At 36.5% G+C, this 25,658-nt stretch overlaps 1 protein-coding gene across 2 annotated transcripts in view; it reads left to right on the top strand.

Moving 5' to 3' along the window:
- Positions 1–25,658, top strand: part of ppa2 (inorganic pyrophosphatase 2) — a 144,262-nt gene that overhangs the window by 36,907 nt on the left and 81,697 nt on the right. Inside the window, exons 2-3 of one of the 2 annotated variants that reach the window (XM_028805184.2) lie at positions 9,317–9,381; positions 19,841–19,885. In XM_028805184.2, coding sequence (XP_028661017.1) covers positions 9,317–9,381; positions 19,841–19,885 — 110 coding nt within the window. The remainder of the gene's footprint in view (positions 1–9,316; positions 9,382–19,840; positions 19,886–25,658) is intronic. The other variant, XM_028805185.2, reaches the window with a different exon arrangement.

The following is a 25,658-nucleotide window of genomic DNA, read 5'->3' as shown; positions in this document are numbered from 1 at the left end:
AGTCGGCTGCATCAGGAGTGGGCAGGAAGAGGAGTATAGGGACCTAATCAAGGACTTTGTTAAATGGTGTGACTCAAACTACCTACACCTGAACACCAGCAAAACCAAGGAGCTGGTGGTGGATTTTAGGATGCCCAGGCCCCTCATGGACCCCGTGATCATCAGAGGTGACTATGTGCAGAGGGTGCAGACCTATAAATACCTGGGAGTGCAGCTGGATGATAAATTGGACTGGACTGCCAATACTGATGCTCTGTGTAAGAAAGGACAGCGCTGACTATACTTCCTTAGAAGGCTGGCTTCCTTCAACATCTGCAGTAAGATACTGCAGATGTTCTATCAGACGGCTGTGGCGAGTGCCCTCTTCTACGCGGTGGTGCACTGGGGAGGCAGCATAAAGAAGAAGGACACCTCACGCCTGGACAAACTGGTGAGGAAGGCAGGCTCTATTGTAGGCATGGAGCTGGACAGTTTGACATCCGTGGCAGAGCGACAGGCACTGAGCAGGCTCCTGTCAATAATGGAGAATCCACTGCATTCACTGAACAGTATCATCTCCAAACAGAGGAGCAGCTTCAGCGAATGACTGCTGTCACTTTCCTGCTCCACTGACAGACTGAGGAGATCGTTCTATTGTTAGTTACATATTTAAAAGTGGCACAGTGGCTCCTTTTATACCTCAAAGTGCCAGGTGAGGAATGTGACTTTCCTCTGTGAAGTGAGCTGTGGTCAACATACTGTATTTGAAAAGGTTGAGTGGTTGACAGAAGGAGAGATAGGGGAAAAGTGCTCCTGTGAAAGGATTATTCTGATGATCTGTGGGAAATGAAAAGTGTTATTGTGGAATGGGAGGATCAGCTGAATATGAGTTTCATTATTGGAACACCTCTTAGAGTGTATGTTACAGAGTCTACTCTAGGCTTTATTGAGGGCCCAGTACAAAACCTAGGTAGGAAGAAAAGAAACACTCTTTCACCCAGATGATGAAGATGGTGATATAGCTATGTACCATTCAGATACCCATTGCATCTTCATTAGCCTGGTGGTGGAGAAAGTTACTATCAAAAGAGAAGGGATTAACAGTAAGAACAAGTTGTGCTAGTCTCATGAGGGTGTTCGAGGTAGGATCCTGACGTCACAAAATTTCATAAAGGCAATCGGCTACAAAAACAATGGATTTGTTTGCTGGGTTTTACTTGTAGTAAGAAAACTGTGTATAATTCTGCTGCCTAAAATGTTTTCATATTTTTACAGATCTGCTCTGACATGCATGTGTAAATTACATTTTTTCTTTAAGTCTGATGTATAATTTTTCCTTTTCTTCAGACATATTTTTAATTTCTTTATTTCCTCAGGTTTTCCACAATAATGTAAATTGCAAATAATTCTGACTGGTTTTTATTTTAAAAATTGCAAGTTTATTAAAGACATTGCTGTGTGAAATTGTGAATTATGGAATTGTGTTTTAAAGACCATTAAAATTTTTGTAGTGGGTAATATTAGTAAATATAGTAATTTTAACCTGTTTAAATGTTAAATTCAAACAAGTTCTTGTGAAAAATTCATACATTTAATGTTTTTCTTTTCATTCATGTTTTTTCTAAAATAATATTTAAACACACTAGCAATACCAGTAAAATATGTATTAGTAATTTCCATCTTTGCTGCCCACATATCAATATAGTTATGAATTTAAAAAGTCCATATCATGCATAGGCGGCACGGTGGCGCAGTGGGTAGCGCTGCTGCCTCGCAGTTGGGAGATCTGGGGACCTGGGTTCGCTTCCCGGGTCCTCCCTGCGTGGAGTTTGCATGTTCTCCCCGTGTCTGCGTGGGTTTCCTCCGGGCGCTCCGGTTTCCTCCCACAGTCCAAAGACATGCAGGTTAGGTGGAATGGCGATTCTAAATTGGCCCTGGTGTGTGTTTGGTGTGTGGGTGTGTTTGTGTGTGTCCTGCGGTGGGTTGGCACCCTGCCCGGGATTGGTTCCCTGCCTTGTGCCCTGTGTTGGCTGGGATTGGCTCCAGCAGACCCCCGTGACCCTGTGTTTGGATTCAGCGGGTTGGAAAATGGATGGATGGATATCATGCATATTTTGTGCATCTAATAATCATTATTAATTAATGTATTAAACTGGCTAATAATGACTAAACTCTTCATAGGGAGCATCATGATATAAAACCTTTTGTTCCAAAACAAAAAAATATATACCAAAATGAAGAATTTTATTTAAAAATAATATAAGACTGTTCAACTAGAAAAAACAGAAATACCAAGCAGAAATGCTTTTAGCCTACCAGGCCTATGTATAAAAATGCTACAAGTATCTTGTTTGGTACTTTAGCCTAAGAAAACGTTTAAGCAATATTCCATAGTAAGTTCGGGTCAAGACCAAGAAACATCTTTGAGCTCAAATACAGCCCTCCATTGTGTTCAGGGACATATTGCTTGAACTTCCTCAGTTGGCACTTTGTATGCATGTATCCAAAGCTCTGTTAGAATTTATTAGGATCATCTATCAGATGCGTTGGAGGGTAATGACAAGCCACTATTTTTCATTCCAGATGATACTATTAAAATGACAATACATGGTTCAAGAGAGGGAAAAGTAGCACCAAGTATTGAACCCTATGGGTCAGGTAACTAGCTTTTTTATCTGTTCTTCTTGGCTGCATACTTTTCCTTTGGTTCTGTTGCCATTGTCAGTGTGGGTGTTACTCTCTCCTTCTACCTCTCTCTCCATCACTTCCCACAAAAGTCTGATCTAGTAGTGGGGGCACTCCTTTAGTGGTGGATCCCTCTTGGAAGGTGCCACTATTTTCGTCACATGACCATTTCCATTGCATTTTGGTGTTTGCAACTACATTTTTGTGAGTTAATACACATACTTAAATCAATTGCTTAATAGTTTGACAAATATTACTGTTTTGCATTGTGCTAATCTGGGTAATTAAAAAAATGAACTTTGCCAGTTATTTTTAATAACAATAATAAACAATAACAAATGAAATATATGTTAACAAATAATAAATATATATATAAATAAACTCAAAAAGAATAGAAAAATAATTTTGATTCTATAGATATGAACTAATAATTTAAATACGACTATTACAGATGAACAAATATAATATACAGTATTTAACATTCTGTTGTATATTAAAGCACATTTGACACACTTCTCTGTTTTATGGGAAATGCTAACTTGCAACTTCAAATTATCATGTAGAAAGAGCATTTTGTTGCTGGTGTTTACCCAGCTTAGAAATCAAATCTGAAATATGGGATATGGTTGTGGATTTTCATTATTTATTTAATTTTGCAGCAGCAAACTGTTGCTGAATATGCTTTTTGCAGGAAATACTGTTTTTGTGATAAACTAAAGTCCTAGAACACATCTACTTTGTTAACTAAGGTGTTATACTGTATTATAAAAGATAACATGAAGTCAAACAATTATTTGAGGTACCAGAAATTTCTCCACTTAAGGGAAATGTCCAAAGGACAAAAGAAAAGCACTTTTGTTCAAGGTAAAAAATGGCTACTGGAGCTACATAAGAAGAAGAAGAAACAAAAAAGTCTTCCTGGGATGGAACTCCATCCTACTCAGAAGCTGGCCCAAGACTGAACACTGACTTCTAGATCATTGTTGTCTTAAATACTGTTGAAATTGGAAAGGGAGGGGCTTGATGCATTTCAGCAGAAGTGATATTGCACATCACTCATTCAGGGACTCCTTCTCTGTTCTAGGAAATAAAAATGAACATATGTTAGTAACAGTACAGCACCATTAATCTTCCCCCCATATCCCTTTGCTAAAACAATAGAAATACTCCCATATCTATATGGAAAGTAACTCAACACTTTTTAGAAAATGACATCTGGGATCAGTAACCTGTAGACTGAAAACAAAAGAAAAATATTATACGTCAAGCGTGTTTCATGTTTACTCAATATTTTCTCTTCCTTTATGGTAGTGGTTCTCAAACTGTGAGGCGGGCCCCCCTAGGGGGGCGTGAAGTAACAAAAAGGGGGGCACGAAGATGTGAAAAAAAGAAAACAAGAATCGAAAATATAAAAAATACATCTATTGAAACCAAAACAAATTAACTTAAACTACACTCTGATACTAGAAAAATAAATATAGAGTTAGATAAATGTCAATAAAAGTTAAGTAGGTATAATAAAATATGCATCTATGATATATCATTAATTAAAAAAACGTTAGGGGGCCGCAATTAAAACTGTTATGAAAACTCGGGTCGCAAATACTTAAAGGTTGAGAAACGCTGCTTTATGGAAACCTCTGGTTTCATTCTCCCTTTCCTCTTTTCTGTGCTTTCCTATTCCTCTTCCAGTTATTATGCCGATTCCCTGAAACACAAATGGTTTGATTCTTATTGAGTGTAATGAGGTATTTAATCATTGTATTTATTCAATGCACGTGTCTGTGATTGTCATAGAAAGACTGATACACACATAGATAGAACTTTATTTGTCCCTGGGGAAGTTTGGCTTTTTTTTCAGAAGGTTATTAAATAAATAAATCAAATAAACAAACAGATATATACACATACACACTATGGTATGACCTCACCGTAGAATGACTAAAAAGAAACAAAACTTTTGACTTGACAGTTCCAGTTCCAGTGAGGCATTATGGTGGTCTATTGCCACAACTATAGGAACCCCACTGGTGTTTCTTGACAAACATTTGCTGAATTATTTTTCGCTGAAAGTACTCGGTGTTAGTGTGTCAGAGAGAGAATGTGCAGCATTTTTCATAATGACACTCAGTTTTGTTTTCATACTTTCTTTTGCTACTACCTCTGAGAGTACATCCCATAACTGAGCCTGGCTTTCTAATTAGCATCTTGATTCGGTGGGCCCCTCTGGAATTGATGTTGCCAGCTCATGTACACCACGATGTAGAAAATCGCACTGACCATCACCGAGTTGTAGAATATATGAAGGATTATTACCCATGTTAAAGGAGCACAATCTCCTAAGAAAAAAGGCTGTTCTGAACTTTAGTTCCTCAGTGTTATGAGACCCGTCCAGCCTATGACTGATGTGGACCCTCAAGCACTCGCGGCAATGCATTATGTCTACATCCACTCCCTGAATAGTTCATGCAGCAGCATTGTTGGGAAATTTGCATTGGACACAAACTTAGATGATATGTCTAGGTACCACATTTTAGAACAGGGCTCTATAAGGATCTTTGCAATGTGACTGTTACATTGGGTTTGTGCCTTGTGTTTACATTATATATATAATATTTTTCTTTTGTTTTCTGTTCATTTTGCATTAAGCAATTTTCTCATCAATAATGCCATTTCGCCAAACCAGGCGGTACGGTTGGAATTGACATATTTCTGAAATAAACATCACCAAATACCTGCCAAGAAATGTCCTATGTCAAGTTCTTGTTTTGACATTAGCTTTGTTTTCCTGAATTAGTTTTGGTTTAGTATTCTGTAGGAGTGATATTTCATTAGAACTGTCTAGTTTTAATGTTAGGAAAGCAGTCCATTATATTTAGAATGTAATATCTGTCTAAAATTAGACATTGAGTGCATTTTATTTTAATGTCATTGCTTGATTTATAGCATTATTATTGTCATATACTTTGCCTGGCTGGCCACACTACCACATATGATACTGACACACTCTGCATGTATCCAACTGTGTATAATTAACAAATCTTTTAAAAATGTCATTACTTGAGAAATAAATTGATGCAGAAAGTGGTTTAATGAACAATGGGTTTTTCCAGTCAAATCTGATTCTAATTTACTTTTGTTACTAATGTCTTCATGTCATAAGGTGGCAAGACCCAAAATTGGTTGTACTACATCAGACTGAGGTTATCTAGGTTTCCTTTCAGGTTTGTGATTTTGCTAGTATAAATGGTCCAATTGGCTACAAAAATCTTTTATAATATTGTCTTTTGACACAAGTTCTGTATTTTATGGAATTCAGCATATGGAGGGATATATATATAACATAGATTGAACACCACAAATTTGCCTGAGAAAAGTGTACAAAATAAAGGCTGATTTACTTCAGAAGTGTTGTAGTTATAATACATATTCATGTGTACTGTGTGCCACAGTATGATTACTTTTGTATCATTTAAATTGAAACTGCTTATTCTATAGTATTTCTAGATTTTGCTCAACAATTGTACAATTGTATCTGGTCACCTAATGGGATCCAAGCCTTGAAACATAATTCAATTTTAGTTAACTACAGATCTCTTGGTTGTATTGTTTGCTTGTAAGAATTGTTTTCTATTCTGTGGGTTGGAATTTAGCTATTTCTCTCTTCCTTTGAGTATAGGATGCTTACACATATAGTAAGTATTTAAAAACCTTCCATTTAACTAGTTGTAATTACTTTCAGATCTAAAATATAATACATTATGTCTAAAATATAATTTGACTAGTCAGAATCTGAGCTAATGTACAGTAATCCCTCCTCCATCGCGGGGGTTGCGTTCCAGAGCCACCCGCGAAATAGGAAAATCCGCGAAGTACAAACCATATGTTTATATGGTTATTTTTAGAATGTCATGCTTGGGTCACAGATTTGCGCAGAAACACAGGAGGTTGTAGAGAGACAGGAACGTTATTCAAACACTGCAAACAAACATTTGTCTCTTTTTCAAAAGTTTAAACTGTGCTCCATGACAAGACAGAGATGACAGTTCTGTCTCACAATTAAAAGAATGCAAACATATCTTCCTTTTCAAAGGAGTGCAAAGCAAGCAGTCAAAAAAAAATCAATAGGGCTTTTTGGCTTTTAAGTATGCGAAGCACCGCCGGTACAAAGCTGTTGAAGGCGGCAGCTCACACCCCCTCTGTCAGGAGCAGGAAGAGACAGAGAGAGAGCCACAGAAAAACAAAGTCAAAAATCAATACGTGCCCTTTGAGCTTTTAAGTATGCGAAGCACTGTGCAGCATGTCCTTCAGGAAGCAGCTGCACACAGCCCCCCTGCTCACACCCCCCTACGTCAGCGCAAGAGAGAGAGAGAGAGAGAAAGTAAGTTGGGTAGTTTCTCAGCCATCTGCCAATAGCGTCCCTTGTATGAAATCTACTGGGCAAACCAACTGAGGAAGCATGTGCCAGAAATTAAAAGACCCATTGTCCGCAGAAACCCGCGAAGCAGCGAAAAATCCGCGATATATATTTAAATATGCTTACATATAAAATCCGCGATGGAGTGAAGCCGCGAAAGGCGAAGCGCGATATAGCGAGGGATCACTGTATTGTATTTCTATGTAGGTTTTGTGATATGCAGTATATGTTTATATACTGCTCAAAAAATTAAGGGAACCATCACTAACACTAACACTAAGTCAGTCAATCTTCAAGGGATATCATTATCTCCATTTTGGAAGCATAGCGATTGTGAACCAACTTCACCTGCTTTCGTGCAAATGAAAGTGATGACAGGTGCATTCGAGAGGCAACAGCAAGACAACACCCAAAAAGGGAATTATTTTGCAGGTGGTGGCAACAAACAATTGCTTATCCTTCTTGACCAATTCTTCTCTAGTTTTGTGTTTTGCTAGTGTTCTTGTCACTACTGGTTGCATGAGGTGGTACCTGCAGCTGATTCAGGTTGCACAGGTAGTCCAGCTCCACTAGGATGGAGCATCCATACATTCTATCACAAGAAGGTTTGCTGTGTCTCCCAGCACAGTCTCAAGAGCATGGAGGAGAGACCAGGAGATGGGCTGTTACACGAGGAGAGCTGGGGGACGTGTTGGCCAGCCAGTGCCATCAATATATATATATAATATATATATATATATATCAATGTATACAGTATAAACATATATCTTCAAATATATTTTTGCTATTTAAAATTACATGTAAAAATGTAAAAAAATTCAATTTATCCACTATATCTTGACACCTTTTATTGGCTAACTAAAAAAATTACAATATGCAAGCTTTTGAGGGAACTCAGGCCCCTTCTTCAGGCAAGAAGGTGTCATTTTGCTTGACTTTTCACTACATTCATAATGACTAACACGGTACAACACCCTAGTTCTACTGTATCTTTAATTCAGATTCATTAGAGATGTCTAATTCAAATCTCGACTAGTCAAAATGTAATTAAAAATATGTTTTAATTGAAAGTTCCATCGAAGTCAAATGGAAAAATACCTCAGGTGTATATTAATCAAAATGGAGCTGTAGCTATTCTGACTAGTCAAAATTTAATTGCAGATACCTCTAAATAGAATTACTAATGACAAGTGAAATTGATTGCAGACATTGAAAATAGGAGCTAGTACAAATAAAGCAAAAATTAACATTGGACACTAAATAATAAAAGAGAATGCCATATGTATGCCCATGTGGCGTGAATTTCAAGGACTCATTCCATTTAGGAAATGTATCCTGATTTTATTGAATTCTAAGCTTTGTTCCAGAATGCAAGTTTTATTAATTTTCCTGGCTGATGTGTTTTGCGGAAAAGTGTAATACAGATTTGCCATCACTAGTACATTATTTCATGGTATTAGTCCCAAAGGCAACCACAAATATTGTGTTGAATTCTAGTCTTTGGTGACTACATTTTATCTTTTGACACTTCATGTCTCATCTCTAAATGGACTGTAATTGCACATCGAGTGATGCTTCTAATAAGACTGAAATATTTCAGTCATTGTTACCCTGAAGAAAATGGCATCTTCTTAAATGTGAAGACAAGTTTTAGCTGGTGTGTTTTACTTTTCGCTACTGTCTTTTACACCCTGTTTTTAAGATTGCAATCTATTGACTATAACAGATCCTGTGAGATCTGGATTATATGTTCTACTAAAAATAGTTCACATAAGGGATCTTGTGAGAATTGCAAGTAGCAGGGACCTTTTAAAAATATGTATATTACATATTACCTATTTGTGGATATTTATTCTTATTTCTTTTAATTCCTTAGAATCACAAATTCTTCTCAGGGTCACAAAAAGCTATTTATGTGTGTGAGCAGCATAGTATTCCAGGTTTTGCAGAGTGCACTTACTGTATTCTGTCATTCACATTAACACAAGCATAAATTGCCTTGAGCAGTTAACTGTACTGTATTTTAAATAATTTGTAATCTGCTATTTTACCATGTATGAATTCCTACAGATGTGCTATAGTTCTTTGTCTGTTGCAGCACTTGACTTTCACCGTTAACAACCTGTAGTGAAATGTTTAAAGCAAAAACATCTCTTTAAAATGAAAAAATTAAAAGGAATCAGGTAACTATAGCTGACTGACAAAATTATTCATTTTGCTTCCTTTATATTACAGAAAATCCAGAGGGAAAATACATTTCACCTTTCCATGACATACCACTGTTTGCAGGTATTGAACAGGTGGGCTTAGTTTCCTGTATTTGTTTGTTAAACTCTTTTTTTTGTCCATTTATAAATATTTGTTTTTATCTATGATTATGTATATGTATAGTAAGGCTTTTGTGAAGCAAATCTACATTTAGATTTAGCTACAAAAAGCAAGCGGTGAACTTAGCAAATTGTCAAAGCTGTAAGGAAAATAAATGTAAGCAGGATTAAATGAAAGCAACAAAACATGAACATTTAAACTGAATGGTTGTTGCTGCATTGTCTGTTTTCTTTTAAATGTATGCACTGGATTTTATTTATTAGTTATATTTTATGCAAAATATATCCAGGAGATTGAATTAAAATGTAGAATTTGTGAAAACATTCAATGTTAGTTTCGAACACAATTTATCAGATGTTTCCAAATTACATACTGTATATGGAAAGTAATTTATTGAGTAAAATTTACAAGATAAGGTAGCACGGCAGTGCCTTACAACTGCAGAGTCCTGGGTCTGGGTTTAAATCCTGGCATAGGCACAGTGTATGTGGAGTATTTGCTTTTGTACTTCAGTTTTATTCCCACATATCAAAACCATATTTTTTATGATAATTTGCAATTGTAAATTAGCACCTTCTTGTTGTATGTGAGTTTGACATGAGACTGACTAGTGGCCTGGAATTCCTCGTGCTGGTGTTTGTCATGTGCCAGATGCTAATAAGATTGGAATGAAACCCTGCACCACTGAATTGGATTAAAACCATGGGCAATTTCTGGCATTTAGGCTTTTCGAGGCATACGAACCATAAAACATAATTGCATTTTTTAAGTTTCAGTCGTACAGCTACATATTTATATCATGCCCCAAGACAACTATCATCTATTATTCCAAATACAAAGATACAATATAACCTGTAAAATATAAATCTCAGAATACCACATTTAAAACCAGAGCTGTGGAGTCGGTAGATGAATTCTTCGACCCCGACTCCTTAATTTCCGGTATTTCTGACTCCGACTCCGACTCCTCTTTATTTAATACGCTAATATATTTTCCATGTTGATTGAAGGAAGGCAAACTTACATGTCATTTAATCACAGAACTCCTGGCTAGGAAGCTGACTCTCTACTGTATTGGCCAGTTAAACAAAAAAATGAAAACAATAAGGTTTTATTTATTGTTTTTATCAAGTGGCTATAAAGTAGTAGCATGCATAAAAATCAGGAACAGGAACTTTACCAGTTCAAAAAAATATAGACCACATTCTTTGGTAGTTTTAAAACAAAAAAAAAGCTTAACTACATGAACAAAAAAGTTTATATATTAAACTTGGAATACAGTTGTAGAGTAATATAGCTGTTAAGTGCAATCCAAAATTAACTCAATGCAGTGTTCTAAGAAACAGAATGGCTTCTGCCAGATCCTCTTTCACAGAAGCTCTTAAATCTGACTTGATTATTTTTAGAGCTGAAAATAGTCTTTCAACACTGACTTGGGTGGGTGGCATTGCCAATAATCTCTGGATCAACAAGGATGGCTTCTTCTACAGTCAGTTTCGATGAGTGATCATACTTTTCAACTTCTTTTAATTCTTTAAAAAACTCCTGCTGGAATCTCTTTATTTGGATATTTACTGGTCGTTCATTTTTCATGAATAGGTTACGTTGGTTTGCTTTTGAAACTTCCATTTTGTCCAAGTAGGAATCAAAGTCTAATTCTTCATTTGAAGAGGAAGATCCTCAGTTACCAGTGCTTATAGCTTCATCCAGTGGTGGTGTTTCAGGTAGTAGTAATCCCTTCATGTGAGCTGCTACATCATAGAGTGCCTTTTTTCCATTAGCAATCTGGTCACTGCTCAACAAAATTCGGCTCATTGAATCAACATAGCAGCTAACAAGATTTGATTATCCAGTAAGAGACTCTCTCTTTTCTTCATTGAAGATACAACGCCATCAGCTCTTAACCCTCCATTTTTGTTCAGACAATATATCAAACTCTTCCATTCCAAGAAAAATTACCGGGTGTTAAATCTTCATATTGCAGCCTCTTGGTGACAGTAAAGGGGTAAGAAAGTAGACTTTCCAGTTCTCTTACTTATGCCCACTGGCTTTCAGTTAATTAAACATTTTCATTGTCCAGTTCTTCAAAAAAGTCTTTTAGTTCAAGCAAACGCTTTACCATCAAATAAGTACTTCCCCAAAATGTCTCCTTTTCCTGCACGTCTTTTCAAAATGGCATCTGTTTTATGGGCCCTGGCTGCAACAGTTATTTGCCTCAATATTGCCAATTAGAGTAGCTGCATGACGATCTTTCAATCCATCTCTTATTGCAAATTGCAGAGTATGAACAGCACAATGAATATGTTGAATAGTAGTAAGCTTAGATGCTTCTTCAGCAATGTTACCCAAAATTTCACTATTCTGTTCGGTTTCACTTTCTCCAATACTTGCAGAACTGTCTTCCTCTAATATCTGTTGGTCACTTTATTCATCTTCTCAATTGTGCTTAACATATTAGAAGCATTATCTGTCACAATACATAGAATCTGTTCCTTTTTACTTTCAAAATCTTCTAGATCAGGTTATGTGCAAAGTTATGCTAAAGTTCAGCCCTAGGTGGCAGCATATGTGGAGAGTGGACACAGAACCCCTGAACACACATCAGGCCATAGCACACATCTACACCTACATCATTACACTTGTATACACTCAGATGAACTTGTTAAACACATTATATCTGAAATAAAATGAAAACACTTTTTGTAATGTACCATAATCCAGATTACAATGTGTGAATGTCTGGTTGTGTAACAGCTCAACTGAACTTCACACTAGTAGTAACACAACTATGCAGTGGGCTTTATTCTTACATCAGAGAAGTACTTAATTATGACTATTGTTTGTGAAATGGGACATTTGAACTTGCTGTATTTTTTTTCATTAGAATTTAAATTTATTAGGAGTCGGGAGTTGGTATGTTTTTGCCGACTCTGACCCTGAGTCCAGGCACCCAAAATTGTCTCAGAGTCCGACACCTCGACCCCGACTCCACAGCCCTGTTTAAAACTTGAAAATTATGAAAAAGTTAATACGCAATGTTCATTTTTTTTGGATTGTCTGCTTATTATACTTGGTAAAATAAACACTTTCTTATTTTTAAACAAGTTAGAAAATTTATATATGGCGTAATGTTCAGGTTTTCTAGGATTGTTTAGAAAGACGTACAGGGGAGTTGAGGGTACTAAATTGGCCCCTGTGTGCATGTTTGGGTGTTCAGCCTGCGATGGGCTGTCACCTTGTCCAGGGATTGCCCCTGCCTTGCCCAGTGTTTGCTGGGTTAGGCTCCAGCTTGCCTAAATCCCTGCTCAGGATAAGTGGATCTAGAAAATTAATGGTTTGATAGAAAGTTAGAGGATTTAAATACGTTACTTACTTCATCAAGAGACATTGTTTATTTAATATTTTGGAGTGGAGTGGAGTGTGTGGTGCCTGGTTGATTTTTGTTCATACCCCTGCACCACTGCTTGTACATGCAACACTTTCAGGCATAAGATGCTGAGATGTGACTTGCATATGCAACAATGTAATCATTTAAACTACTTCTTGAGGATCTGTTTTAGCAAAAGGAGCAGCTATCTGGCATGTAAAAGAGGAATATGCGGTACACAACATATACAAGTTGAAGTGACTTCTGTCAAGCTAAATTTGAAGCAGTAAACTAGTGCTTAATTTATAAGGTACAGAATGTTTCTGTTTTGAGGGTAGATGATGTGCAAGAAAGAATAGGTTGGATAAACTAAATTAACATATTTAATGGTTATTAACATATTTATAGTAGTGGTTGCCTTACAATTATGAAAAAACAACCCTTTATTAGAGATTTATTTCAGAAACATATCTGTTTTGTCAGGCTTCCCCGCCACCCCCCTTTAACTCTAGCTATTATTAAAATAGGTCTGAGAATGTTATGCTATGTCTTTATGTCAAATGTAATTATGTGAAAGCCATTAACAAATTAATATAGAGCTGATTTTGTTTTTTAAAAAAGACCAACATTTAAAAAATGTAGTGTCACTATTCCTGAATTCAAAATCTCAGTGTGAAACTCTTTTGTGATATTCCTCAGGAGTTTCCTTGCTGTTTGCCATAAATGTAATGCTTAAACCTTAGCACCTTCTTGCCAGTTAGACAACACTATTCAACCATAATTTTGGCAGCATCTAGGAGAACACATTCAGAAGTGTTTAGTTATCAAGTTTAAATTTGTCCTGAGATGTCTTCTCAATGTAGTAACAGATTTGGTTTTCTTTCAGCCATAGTTGCTTTCCATTACTGTGAGTTAGTAAATGATCTGCCTCCTGATAGCATTTGCTTTTACTAGGAGTTCTTTAAATCAAAACAATGTGAAACTGTGTGACCTTGCTCGGTTTATTCTTGACAGCCTGTGCCTAGGGGGTAGCTGGGTTGGAGTAATTAATTGCTTCATAACTGTTGTCCAAAGAAATTGCCTTCATTTTTTCTGTCTCTCCGGCACTTAACAGTTCAGTGTTTTGGGAGCTTACACCACCTACATTAAACAATAAATTTAGCATATCTTGTTTTCACTTTTTCATATGTTCCAATGGCAGTTCTGTCAGTATGCTTGAAGCAGTTTTCACCCCATTAGCCTCTAGCATGTTTTGCAAAATCTGTAGGGATCCAATTTGCTTGGGAGCATGGCGCTATCTAGGAAATCTTCTAATTTAACCCTGCAAACATGCATTTTGTAATGCCAGTGCAAGTGATTTATTCTTATTGTTCTTTCTTGCTGTTTTAACAATGAAGTTAGGGGGAAAATATTGAATATTCAATAATTAGTACCTCACTTTAATTTGTGCTTAAACCATTTTTGTGTATGTATGTGCTATATTTTTACTCTATTTACACTAAATCTTTATTTATGAATTTTGACTTACATTTATATGCACATATGAAGCAGCTAAGTTAATACAGAATAAAGAATTTTACTTGACATTAGAAACAAAATGATTACCTCAACATTTTAACCTCAGCAGAGCAAGAAACGTAATAAAACCAGGGCCTGTTCTGCTAGAAATTTATAAAGTGAAGTAGAATGAGATAATTTAGATATAAACCGCACAGCAATGTTGTTTTTTATTTGTAGCTGATGCATATGTTAACTCATAAACTTGGACAATTTTAAGTCTGTGAACCTTTTGGAAAGAAAGTACTGGACATAATTACTAAGACACCAACACAGCCTTCACGTTTGAAATTTTGCTGTTCGGTGATCCTCATCTCTACTGGCTTGCCAACAAGTAATACCATATGCAACCCTTCAGTAGCATACCAATGCCAGTCAACTAAAAAGTCTGTAGAATTCAATATAGATGAGATGATTGCCCTTAGCCTTTAGCCAATTTCAATAACGTGGACCAGAAACCTTTTTCAAATGATGTTGTTTTTTTTGTACCTTCTTAAACTGTTTTCTGTTGGAGGAGTTTTACCAGCAGTAAAAGATAAGTACAGAGTTGCTCTCTAGTGTTCAACTCACCTTTCAGCTCCCTTTTCATAACCACTTTCAAGTAAAACACATTCTTCAGGAAGTCTAATACGTAATGCAAAAAATACATTTTAGGACAATTTCTCAAGTTTCTAGCTGTGAAATTTTAACATTTTTTGAAAAGTTGCTTGGGAAATGTAGTTATTTGCACCATTTATTTTTACTTCACTGTGTATTTTTTCATACAACATCTAATCACATTCACTACTCTCAAGAATGCTTTTTAACTGCAAATAAAATTGCCTATATTTTTGCAGAAGCCCAGTTAAACTTTCTTTAAAAATGTTTTATCTAAGTTTATGTCAAAGATAATTTTAGAGTTAAAGAATTTACTGTTAATAATTATTGGGTACTTCTTAATGCCAAAAGTGTTATGAAGGTACTAGAATGACTTTTACAACTTGTAATTACTGTAAATGCAGATTTGGAGCATTGGGTTAATTTTTTTAATATTTTCATTTACACTTAAAGAGAACCTCTCTTGTGGTCTACACAGTGAATCTATGCAGTGAGTTGCTACTTTAATAGGTAACCCTGGCCATCCTTCATAAGTGACTGTTCTTTAACTGACTGCATTATTATGTGCACTCTGTGTTACTTAAAGCAGGTAGGGAGTTGCCAAAGGATCTCATGGGTGTATATGTGTGTACAAATCAGAGGGAGAAGGAGCCAGTCTAATTATTTAAGATTCAGAAATTTAGAATCAAAAGAGTCATGTGTAATAGGAAAAGCAGGGCTAGTTAGATTTTTCAAGCATGGGCATTTTGAGAACAGACAATCACCCAAATAAACATCCACCTGACAGGGGCTATGTTGGCAGAAAGAGGACCTTTACTGAAAGTATGTTCAACTTGATTTCATAGCATCTTTTCTAGTCTTTTGATCATTTCTACTATTTTCTAGTAAATGCTTTCAGAAATTTTCAGTTGTTTAGATATTTGACAACTGTCCAGAAACTTGCTGTTTCTTATTATTTCAGTACAGTTGGTCATTTGAGGGTCTGTTAGTCTTTCAGATAATGACCTATGAGCACAGTTACTGTAGGCATATTTATGAAAGAATAAGATAAGCAAAAGTTTTGAACCAGGCTGGTGACATGTTCAGCCTAAATAATTTTGACTGAAATATTGTTCATGACATGTCATTTAATTAAAATATACTTTTTATTTCACATGATATGCACATATGTGTAGCCCTAAACTGTATCAGTGTTCTGCTGCTCACATCAGGTGCAAAGAAAGGAAACCTATTGTAGGGCCCACTCACATGCCTTCCCACACTGAGCAATGTGTGCCAATTTGAAATAGATAAATTTTATTTATCCTCAGGGGGAAATTTGGCTTTTTTTTATCTTTTATTGAATATATTAAAAGCATATAACATTCAATCAAGTGAAACTTAACAAAAGTAATTACAAATCAACCCCCACCCAAATTTGGATTTTTAAAGAAGCTTTTTAAATAAATAAATACATAAATAAGAGATAAGTAAGTAAGTAACTATATATATATATATATATATATATATATATATATATATATATATACATACACTAAGGGGATTTGCCCCCTGCTCGCTTCGATCACCAACTCCCCTACCTGCTCTACGCGCCAACAACATCACGTCTCTGCCGCTCACAAACAACAAAACTTTTAATTCTTGCGGATAGGCCTCTTCATTGGGAAGAAACACCACTACTCCCTATTGGCAACACAAATTAGATGATCTACAAGTCTCCAACTTAAAGCTTAAATCCGAACAATATATTTGATCTCTTTTCATACTTCCATTATCTCTAACCTGCTCTGCATGTGTACCGTGTCAATGTTTTTGAATTCTTTATGACGTTCTACTTTGTCATCTACTCTTGTTGGTCTTTTATTTCCGGCCCCAGGTGTGGTTAAATCTCTTGGCTCAAAGTCTCGTCTCACGGGATGTGAAAGTGTCTCTCTTCAAAAGATCACGTCTCGTCACAGGATAAAAAGTCTTGTCTCCCGAGATTTTTTTTATTATAATAGTGATATATATGTACACACATACTGTGGTCTGAACACACACCAGAATGACTGTGTAGCAGAAGATGTGTAGCATTGTTTACAATGGTATTCAGTTTTGTTTTAATTCTCTCCTTTGTTATAACCTCCAGGTGGTCAAGAGTGTGTCCTATCACTGAGCTTGCCCATTTAATTAACTTGTTGATTTGATGGGCCTCTCTTGAAGTGATGTTACCAGTCCAGCACTCCACGGTGTAGAAAATCACACTGGCCATCACAGAGTTATAGAAGATGTGAAGGATGTCACCTCCCACATTAGAGACACCAATCAACCTAACTCACACGTCTTTGTGGATGTGGGAGGGAAAGGGGAGTACCTAGAATAAAAGCCCTCCTAGACATGGGAAGAGCCTGCAAACTCCATACAGACGAAAACTATTCACAGGATTCAAACTCTGGACAGATGCTAAATAGGTAGCAGCACAAACCTCTGCACACACTCATACTTAATATAATGTTTTTGTTATGATTACTGTAGACCCCTGCCTTTGGCAACAATGCCAGCAAGTATTGAGAAGGTGCTTACCCTTATACCCAGAACAACAGGACACCTATATCTGCAGTATGAAAGATTATTTGTGCCAAAATTAAATGAAATTCGTGTTAATTACATTGAAACACAACACAAATGTGCATGGTGCTTTTATTTTTGGCACAATTTTATCATGTTATAATTAAAAACATCAACCAAATAATGAATTACTTTTCACTATAACACTCAATTTTGTGTCAGTTTAAAATGCAATACAAAAGTGTACTGTTTTTAAATTCATATTCCATTTTCTGTTTCCCAACCTTTGATGCTTATTGATAATTTGATTACATTCAGTTTTAGCATGATGATTGTGTGGTCCATCCATCCATTTTCCAACTCGCTGAATCCGAACACAGGGTCACGGGGTTTCTGCTGGAGCCAATCCCAGCCAACACAGGGCACAAGGCAGGAACCAATCCCGGGCAGGGTGCAAACCCACCGCAGGACACACACAAACACACCCACACACCAAGCACACACTAGGGCCAATTTAGAATTTCCAATCCACCTAACCTGCATGTCCTTGGACTGTGGGAGGAAACTGGAGCGCCCGGAGGAAACCCACGCAGACACGGGGAGAACATGCAAACTCCACGCAGGAAGGACCCGGGAAGCGAACCCAGGTCCCCAGATCTCCCAACTGCGAGGCAGCAGCGCTACCCACTGCGCCACCGTGCTGCCCTGATTGTGTGGTTGTAAATCAAAATGCAATACACTCTGAGCACTTACTAAGTGAAGTGTAATATATTTGCTTTCTGAATTTTACCTGATAAACAGAAGTGCTAATTGAAGATATGGTGAAATCCCTGAGGTCTATGGCCAGACCAACAGAAACCTGGAAATATATTTCTCTTAAGCTTATAACTATAATATGAGCTCTTACTCACTGAGAATGGCAGAAATCCTTCTGATCTCCCTGGCTATTATTAGCTCTAACATCAGACTCTCAGACCTTTGGTACTGTGCAACTCACTGAATCTAACCTAAAAATAATCTGAAAGAAGAAGCATTACCTCAAGAAGAGAGTATCTGTGCCTGACTTAATGTTCCAGAAAATATCACAGTTTCCCATACAAGCCTTTAAAAATGGGCAAACACAATTACAAGCTGGAAAAAAGAATACCACACAAGACACAAAGAATACACAACATGGCTAAGACATCCAGTGCATTCTATTTCAAGCTAAGTTCTTCCTGGACCAATGACAATGTAAGCTGTCTTAGCATCCAATATTATTCTTCATGGTTTGGCATTACAAAGTTTTTTTAATGTGTATCAAGACAAAATAGAAGCAAGTAAGTAAGTAGTTAATAAATAGACAGGGTAACACTTGCTTTCTCATATTGAATAAATTACTCTGTAACAAACTTAGAATTAACTGTGTTGGGAAGACTTTTAGCTTAACATTATTTGACTAAATTGGAAACATAAATATTAACAAGAATGAGTTGACTGTATTGTCATGTTAAATTTTCAAAACATAACACTAAAAGCAAAAGATACTCCCGAAAATACCTTAACAAACTAAAAGCAACTCCTTCTATGTAATGTTGGTCTGTCTGGTCTGTGTTGCATCTGATCATTTTTCAATATATATATATATATATATATATATATATATATATATATATATATATATATATATATATATATATATATATATACTGTATATAAGCATTGTCCTATTTCTGTAATCCTTCTGTTTGACCAACCATTTTCTTCTGTTTCTTAAAATAAGAGTGCTTCAATTACTTTCATATGATTCTAACAACCAAGAGACCCCATCTACAGAGAAAGGTAGATTGAACAATATTTGAATCATAGAGATATTTCTTATTAATTATAAGCATTACCAAAAGCAATGCTAATAATTAATTAATTAATTGATTAACATCAACTAATCCATTCCTCTTCCCACACCTTTCTCTCAATATATACAGTAATAATAAAAAATTACACTTTAAAAAATTATATTTGGGTGCCAGATGCTATTCTAATTTTAAATTAACTACTTCTTCCTCACAGAATTTAGCCTAGCATGTTCAATTCTTTTTTATTTTATGATATTCTTTCTCTAAATGCTTTAAGCTTTGATACTACTATGATTTAAAAGTAGATGTAGCTATAGATTAAAATATATACCATGTGAATGTTGGGATACAGTGTTTATAAAGTGAAATTATTAAACGACATTGTTAAATCTTAGCGGTGAGATTAACATGCTAATATATGAAATGGTTGACCTGGAATTAAGGATTGTTGATTGTTATTTTAGTCCTGTGTTTTTCATTTGGGATGGTATTGGTAAATATTTTAAATAATATTTTTTTTTTAAACAGGAAAGTGGTGTTCCAACAAAAAGAGTTAAGAAAAATGAAAATGAGGTACTGTGTTCATTTTGAATTAACTACAAATAATGTTGATTGAGATATACAGTATAGAATTCAATTACAGGTTGTAGGGAATTATATTTTTAAAGGATAAGTTCTGGAATTTTTTTAGCCAAAGTTACTTTTTAAAATAATGGTGTACATTAATTTGTCATGGGGTGTTGTGTTGTTAAACAAACCATTTTTTATCAGTTTAAAACAAAAGGTAATGCTTTCTCTTCCAATTTAAAATGGGATCAATGGAGAATTGGCACAAGAATGTTCTTGAGTTTTGATGTATATCTTGAGATTGCACATACAGTGATCCCTCGCTATATCGCGCTTCGCCTTTCGCGGCTTCACTCTATCGCGGATTTTATATGTAAGCATATTTAAATATATATCGCGGATTTTTTGCTGGTTCGCGGATTTCTGAGGACAATGGGGTCTTTTAATTTCTGGTACATGCTTCCTCAGTTGGTTTGCCCAGTTGATTTCATACAAGGGACGCTATTGGCAGATGGCTGAGAAGCTACCCAATTTACTTTTCTCTGTCTCTCTTGCGCTGACTTTCTCTGATCCTGACGTAGGGGGTGTGAGCAGGGGGGCTGTTCGCACACCTAGACAATACGGACGCTTGTCTAAAAATGCTGAAAGATTATCTTCATGTTGCTACCTTCTGTGTGCAGCTGCTTCGTGAAGTGACATGCTGCACGGTGCTTCACATACTTAAAAGCTCAAAGGGCACGTATTGATTTTTTACTGTTTTGTTTTTCTCTGTCTCTCTCTCTCTCTCTCTCTCTCTCTCTCTCTCTCTCTCTCACTCACCCTGCTCCTGACGGAGGGGGTGTGAGCTGCCGCCTTCAACAGCTTTGTACCGGCGGTGCTTCGCATACTTAAAAGCCAAACAGCCCTATTGATTTGTTTGCTTTCCTCTCTGTTTCTGACAGCCTGTGCTCCTGACGCGCACTCCTTTGAAGAGGAAGATATGTTTGCATTCTTTTAATTGTGAGACAGAACTGTCATCTCTGTCTTGTCATGGAGCACAGTTTAAACTTTTGAAAAAGAGACAAATGTTTGTTTGCAGTGTTTGAATAACGTTCCTGTCTCTCTACAACCTCCTGTGTTTCTGCGCAAATCTGTGACCCAAACATGACAATATAAAAATAACCATATAAACATATGGTTTCTACTTAGCGGATTTTCTTATTTCGCGGGTGGTTCTGGAACGCAACCCCCGCGATGGAGGAGGGATTACTGTATATTGTAAAATAGCTTGTCTTTTTCTAAAAAAAACAAAAATATTTTTGCAAGAGTCTGTCATTTTAAAAGAAGTCCGGCTGTGTTCTTCACCTCATTATCTGTCTCCCTCCCTGTAAAACTTTTAACCCCTAGGGTGAGTTAGGTCATTTCAGTAGTACTGCGATTGGCATTTCTGCTGAGCTGCCTCAGACTAAACTTCTCTATCCAGGCATATTTGGTCCCAAGGCACAATTTCTTTAAAAAAGAACATATTTTTACAGTATATTATTTGTATATGCACTTTTAATGCATGTGTTTTGATTATGACTGCTTCAGAGATTTAGATCCCAGACTCATCAAATTCAGTTTCATGCATCAGCCTTGGTGCAGTTTTACTTTATCAATGATGAAATGTTTTGCTAACAAAATATTAAGCCGCCAGTACCTTTTATATGAACCTACTAGCAAATTAACAGTAATTAACAGTAATAAAAAAAAATGACTGGAAATTCACATGAACATAATGAAGTAAGATGATGAAATATCAAAAATGAAAACTTGCTAACTCTCATTGCATGTGAACATAGCATTTCCTAATTTAGGTCATTTACTCATCTGTAAGGAAACAAAAATGTTGTAACAAAAATCTATACAGTCCATTGTGCTACAACCAAGTGATACTGAACATAAAATTTAGTGGTACACAAATTTAACTCATTTCTATGTGTTTGACATATTTACAGTACTTCTATAAACTAATAATTTTAAATTTAATTCTTCATTACTGTTTTGTTCATATCACCCTTTATGTAAATGAGTTATGAACTCTTTTTACCGTTAGTTTTTATATTTTAGACTTTTTTTTGATAAAGTAGTACTGAAATGTAAAATGCTCTTTTGAGAGTGTGTATGCCCCGTCACCTGCCTAGTATACCAGTGTTTGTGCTCTGAATAAGACTTTCCATCTTATTATATACTTTTGCTTACATTTTAGTATTTAGCAAAACGTTTTAAACTCTCCCATGATTTAGCCCATAACCTTTTTTTGAATGTATAGTTAGCAAACATAAAAATTAAGAATGATATAGGATCAGTGGAGCCAGAATATTAGCAGAATTGGTTACATCTACACCATTTTTTATGTGCATTAGAGACATACTTGCAATATTTAAGAAGTTATTACCTTTTAAGAGTTGATTTCCTGCCTGGCTCATATAGCTAACTTGATAAGCTTAAACTTCCTGTGACCATTAACTCAAAAAAGCAAGAATGAAATTAATTCGTTTATGTAGGGGTTTTGGGTGAGATGCAAGGGTGTCAACTTGACATAAACATTCAGTGAGTCATTCAGTGAGTTGGGGACAAAAATAATGGGCAAAAACATAAATAATAATTTAATAACAATAACAAGTCAAGTCAAATAGCATGCCGTGATGATGGCATCTCTTTTTTTAGCTTGCATTGCAATTTCCTTTTCATCTACAAGAAAAAGAGCTATGAGACAAGTTAAGTGTATACATACTTGTACTTACATCACCTGTTTGCAGAGTAGTGTGTCCGTAAAAATACAGAATATTAAGAATACAGTGATCCCTCGCTATATCGCGCTTCGTCTTTCACGGCTTCACTCCATCGCGGATTTTAAATGTAAGCATATGTGAATATATATCGCGGATTTTTCACTGGTTCGCGGATGTCTGCGGTCTACAGTACGTGTGTTTCCTCAGTTGATTTGCCCATTTGAATTCAAACAAGGGACGCCTTTGAATTCAAACAAGGGACGCTATTGGCAGATGGCTGAGAAGCTACCCAATCAGAGCCTTCGGTTAAGTTCCTGTGTGCTGCTGATTGGCTCAGCGACGGAGTGCTGCATTAACCAGGAAGTCTAATCTCACTCATTCATCATTAACACACGTTACTGCTACTGCTGCAGGAGCCGTGTCCAAGAGCCAACAGAAGATGCAAATGATTGCAGAAAAAGTAAAAGTTTTGGATATGTTGAAGGAAGGAAACAGCTACACCGCTGCAGGACACCATTACAGCATCAATGAGTCCACGATTCTTTTTATTTAAAAAGGAGGAAAAGCATATAAGATCTACGGCCGCAGTGTCCTTTAACCAAGGTGCAAAACGAGTTGCAAGTGGACGTGATAAGGCAGTAGTCTGGATGGAATCTGCTTTAGGGATTTGGATTGAAGAGTGATGGAAGAAGTACAACGGCGGTGCTACACAGTCGCCTGAAGAGGCTCCTTTAGAAGAGCTGTAACGCTATCCTTTGTAGTGCAGTAAAATTAAACTCATCGTTATCGGACAAGTCGTCGTGTCATTGTTGGTGAGTAACCATAATTAATTATTTATGTACAGTACTTATTACATGTACATAGTTTAGTGTCACTGTACACACATTTTACTGTATACAATTTTTCTTGCATTGTACGTATTTATTGCTAGTGGCCTGTCTGTCGTAATGGCTGTAACATATGTGATATCGGAGACGCTCGATATCTTTAAAATAATATTTAGGTTTTACTGTATGTAAACTGTGTTTACATACATAATTTCAACGAATCTTACCTAATATCTAAGAGAATACAAAGGGTTTATGCTGTATAATTGTGCGTGAAATGTTTATAATAGTGTGGGAGAGTTTATAAGGGCTTAAAATATATAAAAATAACCATATAAACATATGGTTTCTACTTCGCGGATTTTCTTATTTCGTGGGTGGCTCTGGAACGCAACCCCCGCGATGGAGGAGGGATTACTGTATTGCTGAATAAGACTGAGTATCTGCCAGCACTTGGTATGCAATGTAGCAGCTATGGATCTCATTTTTCCACTGCCAAGCCAAGAAGTGTTTGCTGTCATCTCTTTGCTTGTGCATTCTTGGTCATTTTCTTGTGAATCAAAACTACTGTGGGCTTTGTAATCCCTTCCTTCCCACCCCAAATAGAAGCTTTTTTGCAGTTCATGCTCAGAGGTTGCATCCAAACTATCTTAATAAAAAAAATACTTATATACTGTACAAGCAGGCATAGATTTGTGTCCATGAAACATAAATCTAATATAACAAAATCTTTCCTGGAATGTGTCCTTGTGGTATATAGCAGATCCATGGCTAGGAAATTAGTGACCAATTGTTAGTAAATAATCACATTCCAAGAAGGTGTGGGTGTATGTGAGTGCGTTTCTTTACATTTAATTGGAAAACTGGCTGACTGCGCTTTATACACGTGCAGAGGTGGGCGGATTAGTCAGGCACCTAACTGATGCCACAGAGAGAGTGGCTCCTCTCAACCGTACCAAATTAGGCAGCAGAGAATAAAGGAGCCTGCGTGAGTCGGGGGTATATGGTGGTGGAGAGAGAAATAAAAAAGCCAGAAGAATGAAAGAACTGAAAGAAAGCATTGGAAGGAGAGACAGGATGAGCCAGCCACACAGTATAGGGAAAGGCATCATGGTGATTGGCCCCACGAAGGAGCAAAGGATTGGTGCTGTAGGGGTGGATCGTCCCAACCAATAATGCTAGAGAAGTGGGTGTGATAAGGTGGCATCCTAAACCAGGGATCTGAGGTACAGCAGGGGTGCAAAAGGGGTGATGGGAGGACAACTGACCCCCAGCGGTTTGGCTGATGCCGCTCGAGGCAACCAAGACATGGGTCAGGTTGGAGAAGACCACAGCTGCTGGTGTCTCCACCGGCTGAGACAGCTATGGGTGAGCCGGGGAGGCAAAGTGAGAGTAGTGCTGGGATTATCAGATGGAACAATGACCTGATGACTGTGATGGTTTTATTCTTGTTTTAAACCTTGGATTTTAGGCTCACAGATTGTCAATGTTTCAAATGATTATTTATTTATTGATGAGTTTTCAGCACTGCACTCATCTTTTGTTTTTAGATTGTTTTAATAAAAGCATTGTCTTTTTATGCATGCTGCTGCATGTGTGTCCTCATTTGTCTGGCTCATCCTTCAGGTACATTATAGGCGGTAGCAGGTTCAAGAGGTTCCTGGAAAGACCCAGAAGCATGGAGCCAAATTGTCATAGGCCCTTCTCCAGTTTTGAGCCTCAAAAGCTCTCTGTATATCACAGTGTACTACATCTGGGGAAACTAGGTGCTATATAAATAAAGTTATTATTATTATTATATGATGTAGATTAAGCATGTTAATGTTACTTGAGCTCCCAGATTGACAAAGATCCAATCTTTTTAGGGAAAGTGTAAGTAATATCAGCTGTGTAAGGTTAAGATAGTTTTTGTGTTACTAATTCTGTCACAAATTTTGTTTAGGAAATCAAAGCAACAGGATGATATAACTGTGATGTGTGTAACAACACAGTTTTGTTGTAATTTTGTTTATTTTTCTGTTAATTAATGGTTAAATAAATACATTAAACAAAAATCAGAAAATAGATGATTTATACACACTTCAGTGATGTCTTCATTAATCTTTATTTATCTGAACTGTTTAGTGATTAGAATAATTTTAGTTGTTCACAATTGCCTCTAAGCTAGAGCCTCCCCCAGTGTACATCTGTGAAATGTAG

Source organism: Erpetoichthys calabaricus, chromosome 7, assembly GCF_900747795.2.
Source record: "Erpetoichthys calabaricus chromosome 7, fErpCal1.3, whole genome shotgun sequence".
NCBI classification, from domain to species: domain Eukaryota; kingdom Metazoa; phylum Chordata; class Cladistia; order Polypteriformes; family Polypteridae; genus Erpetoichthys; species Erpetoichthys calabaricus.
The sequence above is the reverse complement of the archived record's forward strand: the minus strand, read 5'-3'. Positions and strand labels throughout refer to the sequence as shown.